The sequence below is a fragment of the Coenobita brevimanus genome, chromosome 79, assembly GCF_032717465.1.
Source record: "Coenobita brevimanus isolate Jiangsu-jjx chromosome 79, ASM3271746v2, whole genome shotgun sequence".
Lineage (NCBI taxonomy): Eukaryota > Metazoa > Arthropoda > Malacostraca > Decapoda > Coenobitidae > Coenobita > Coenobita brevimanus.
In genome coordinates, this window is record NC_137032.1 from 20,477,668 (window position 1) to 20,482,755 (window position 5,088).

General features: G+C 44.1%; 1 protein-coding gene across 1 annotated transcript; it reads right to left on the reverse strand.

Moving 5' to 3' along the window:
* Positions 1-3,558: 3,558 nt before the first annotated feature.
* On the reverse strand, positions 3,559-4,847 carry LOC145409052 (uncharacterized). The gene is made up of 2 exons (XM_080279607.1): positions 4,717-4,847; positions 3,559-4,114 (listed from the first exon to the last, which is right to left on the reverse strand). Exons 1-2 carry the CDS (start codon positions 4,845-4,847, stop codon positions 3,559-3,561), a joined length of 687 nt encoding a protein of 228 aa, XP_080135733.1.
* Between the last annotated feature and the right edge of the window lie 241 nt (positions 4,848-5,088).

The window sequence follows — 5,088 nt, forward strand, 5'->3', positions numbered from 1 at the left end:
GTGAAAAAATGAAAGGATGAGAGATTAGTTGTACATGGGTATATATGTCTTCCATTCAACTTGTTTGTGAAATGCCTGCAAGATATATTTGACCCCTTCACTGAAACTGTCTTTGGTTATATTCTAATTTTGGTGTCGATAAACAATTTATATTTCCATGTTAGATAATATGCACACTGAACATGCCCAAAATAATCACCCTGGACAAAAACTGTTATTCCCTTGTCTCTGTTCACCCAGTAGTACTACTGGACACCTGCATGTAACGTTGACCACTGCGGGAAGATCGCTTCTTAGCAAATAATTATTGGCCTGATTAGTGGCCCTCGTGCAGTTGGCAGCTATTAATTCGAAGTTCCCCTCTTCTTTTATTTTCATCACACTTTTTTTTTTCTTCAAGTACAGGGGAGGGGGGGGGGATGAGAATTAACATGACAACCTTTTTATTTATTTATTAATACTCGTAGTTCAGTCTTCTCGCTCTCTGAACTATGTTGATCTAAAGTAATACAAAATCCCTACAAAACATTAATGATTCACCAGAGGTGGTGGGAAAAAATGCCTTGCTCTCTACGGCTTAGGTGCTACAGTCAACAAGAGTTCCATCTGGACCACCTACTCCCAGGATATGGCTAACGTGGCAACAGCGCTTGTGTGTGTGTTCGTATGTACATGCCCGAGAATTTATCGAATCATTAAGCTTCATCCTCTTTGCCGTATTATATTATTATGTGGTCATTGTATTATGCTGTGATATTGGCTAATAAATGCTGTGTGATTGGGATAATGAGATGTGCACTATGCCATTTATAAAGTCTGATTTATATAAAATAATTCTTTTATCTTGTAGCGTGAACCACGATACAGGTTAAGTTGTGGTTCGGAAACAGTGAGCAAGTTCACCCATAAATGGAGCGATGTTTCTGAACCACAGCTCAACCTGTATCGTGGTTCACGCTACAATATAAGAGAAGAATTATTTTATATAAATTAGACTTTATAAATAGCATAGTGCACATCTCATTATCCCAATCACACAGTATTTATTAGCCAATATCACAGCATAATACAATGACCACATAATAATATAATACGGCAAAGAGGATGAAGCTTGATGATTCGATAAATTCTTGGGCATGTACACACGAACACACACACACGCGCTGTTGCCACGTTAGCCATATCCCGCGACTAGGTGGTCCAGATGGAACTCTTGTTGACTGTACGTTTTATATATTTCCCATAGGGATAGTGGTGTTCTCTTTGTTACCAACGATCGTTGTTTCCGTTTCCCGCCTTTATTTCAGGTCTCTGGGGCCTGAGAAGTGCTATGCATGTACACGGTTTCTTAGACACCTTTCACAAATTATAACTGAAGCTTTTGATATGATTTTATAGGCCAGTTATGTAAAAAGACCGGGTGCAGATCCATCAGAAGACGAATGGAGAATCACCGGATACAAAAACTAGTAGGTCGAGTTCTTTTCGGCTCTGAAAGCAGTTACAATACTAGCTGGGTTCAGTTCGAACGTGTATTTTGTCTGTTTTAATCTATTTATTACCACCGAGGGGTAACATACTTAGTAACAGGACCATGAGGCCAAGTATTATGTTCAGAGGAACTCGTGTCTCGCAGGGCACGCTGTATTGCTACACAGATGTACTGGAGTTTACAGTACAGGAGATAGCACCCACCAGAGTGTGGATGTCTCACGAGAATGATATCTAAATGACTGTGAGTATGTAATTACACATATTATCAGTCAGGGACTAACTCTGAGGCAGTAGGTACCTGACTGCGGGACACTCAGGGCAGTAAGCTGAAGATTGTTGGCTTTAGGACGGCCACATAGTTTGCAGGAGTAGAAGTGAGGCACGTCCCCTGTCTCAGAGACTTGCCAGGCAGGGGAATATCCAAGCCGAAGTCAAACAGACACAATATTGCACCAGCAAACCATAAGACCATGTCGATGATACTTGGGAGGAGATAGACAAAAGTGGTCGTAGTGTTGGACAGACACACTCTGATTCTGCTCAGTGTTCCTGCAGTGGAGTGTAGGGAGAACAATGGCTGAATGTATCTTCTTTTAGTAGTGGAGGAGGGAGGATGTAGCATCATTAGGTAGAGGTAATCCACAAGCATTTTTCGCAAGGAGATCAACGGTGTCATTGGCTGCAATTCCTGCATGCGAAGGTATTCACAAGAACTGTATGGTAATAGAATTTTCATGAGCTGAAACCAGCTGCTGTAATATTTGTTGAACTAAGGAGTGGCATCTGCGTTTCAGAGACAAGATGGCTTGAACTGCAGACTGAAAGTTACAGATAACTACACCACTCAATCTTCGCTAAGAGAGGAGACTAACTGATGCAAGAGTCCCTGTAGCTAGAGCTAGATGAGCTCGGTAGTCTGCGGCCGACCAAGCTTCCTGCCGGTGGGTCCAAATTGGGTGAGCTGATGGCACATCCAGCACTCCCATCTGCTTGCAGGGAACCATCGATGTAGAGATGGTGCACGGCAGGAACTGAGGAAGACTTGTGACGGTCTCCAAAGCTAGTTGTTTCTGGAGGGGTGGTAAATCTGTCTTGGAGGTAGGAGTAAAGCAGACTTCAAGATGAGTTATCCTCCAGGGAGGTGAACCATAATCCTCTTCTGCCATGGGAACATTAATACCAAGTCTCTGTAGGATGGAACAGGCTGTATTAATGAGGATGTGGATGCTTGGCAGAAGTGGAGGTCGAGGTGCAACAGGGTCATGTTAAGTTCTGATGACATGAGAATAATGAGGGGCAAGATGGTAAGGGTGAATGCATTTGGCTCTGAATTAAGAAATTGGCTTTGTTCTCTGACTAAGGGAGGGTGGGGGAAGATTGTGCTCAGTTTGCATGTTGACTATTCTGGTGGAAATAGGACAGCCCAGGATGTATCTCATTACTTTCTTTTTAAAATTTTCAAAGGATTCTAATGATGTCTTTGGGAGTTGACTGAAAGCAGGGGAGAGGTAATCGAGAACTGACTATGAATACAGTGTAGATAGTTCTGTCAAAGGGCTAGAGTTTTCGGCAGCATTGTTGGTGGGCCACTTGAGGGGAATTAAGTACTGCTGCAGCCTATCTGGGAGGTCTTGGGATATGGGATGAACGTGTTGTCTTACAGGTACGGTTGGGGTAATCCGTGCAGGCGCACCCAGGCAGAGGTACTGCCTGCACAGGGGAATGACACTATCTCCTACAGTGAATTCTAGAAGAATTCCGGGGTTGTGGAGACAGACGATTCTACTTTTTTCTGGGGAGAGGATGAGGCCACTAGTGGAAGACGACTGATAGAATGGCTGAAGGCAGCGGTGAAGACATCATCAGCATAACAGAGAATTGTGGTTCTGGAAATATTGGGAAGAAGAGTAACCGGAGTATAAGGACATTAAAAAGAAATGGGCTTAGAACACCACGTTGCACTGTGCCAAGTTTGAAGACCTAGGAGGAGCTACACGCTCCCTTCAAAACGACACGTGGGGTTCTGTTACAGAGGTAACCCCATATCCATCTCTAGAAGTTTCCTTAAACACCAAATTCCACCAGCTGATCGAGGATGCTATCTCTGTCTGCAGCATCAAAGGCACTTTTAAGATCAGTGAATGCTACAACACTGGTGGGGTATAGGAGGGTATAGAGTTCCATTAGACAGTGGTGTGTACCACTGTGTGGCAGAATACCATACGGTCTGTGAGAGAGTTTGTCCTCCAGCCGAAATATGAGACGGGTAAGGAAGACGTTTTCAAGCACCTTGCTGAAGCAGGAAGTGAGGGAAATAGGCCTGAATTTGTCAGTACCAGGATTCGGAATGGTCACAATCATGCTGGAGATCCTGGCATTAGACATATATCCCTTAAAGAAGCCGAGATTGTAGAGCTGTAACAGGGGATTGAAAGGAACTTTCAGCAGTAGGCAAAGGACATGGTAAGTGATGCCATCATCTCCGGGGCCTGTTGCCTTACTCCTAATGAGATCACGTCGCATTTCGTCCTCAGTTATCAGCAAGTCATCATCTTCAACAGCCTTCAGTAATGCGGCATCAGACAAAAAGAACAGACATTTTACTGGAAGGAGAGTGCATCTTGAATATGTGCAGGAAGGTTACATGTTTGTGATTGTTCAGACCATGTGTTAATAAGATCTTGTGCATACTCAGCTGGACTGTGATGAAAAGTACTGGAGGGCTTTTTTCTGACGACCTGGTTTATTAGATGCCACATGGATCCAGCATTTGTCTGATGGTTGATGCTATCTGTGAACTTCCTTCAGGATTCAGTATAAACTCATTGCTGGAGGGCAATTAGGTCATCTCGATCCCTGGTACTGGTGCAGATGGTCAGGTGTTGGTTGCCTCTGGAGAGAGAGAGAGACCGCCTTCCACCACCTTCCTTTCTTATTATCAAGTGTCCAAACATTGGCTTCAGGATAACCTTTAATGTGCGGTCTTGTAACACAGTGGCTGTGGAAGTCATGGGTGGAGTTTACCAGGGAGGAATATAAGTTATCAGGCGACTGTAAATCAAATGTGGGGAGAAGGTTGGAAATGTATGAAATGTATGTTTGCAGTACATAGAAGGAATGGTATTGCGGGTGCAATTGTGAGGAGGGAAAGGTCCAGCAGGGAGGAAATAGTGGAGACTGAAGGCAACAGGGTCAGAGAAGAGGGTAGGGATGGAAGAGCACCTGACGTAGGACGGCACTTGCCCGGATGTTATGATGTAATCAAGAGTGCCCCCATGAGTGTGCGTCGCAACCATCAGTATCCCAGGGAATGAGTTGGTGGTGGTGGGTGCATTCAAGGAGAGGAAGCCCATTGCGATTTGAAGTAGTAGAAAGGTCACCGAGAGCAGGATGTCGGGCATTAAAGTCATCCATGAAGATAATGTAGGAGCATGGAGGGCAGGGTGATTAATCTTTCCAGGGGCAGAATAGATGTTACATAAGCGGATCCTACCAATGCCCACTGTAACCTCAAAAAGTGGAGAAGTTGATGTGGTATAGAGGAATGAATGTAACTAATGAGACCATTCCTGGCGAGGTGAACAAAGGAAATGT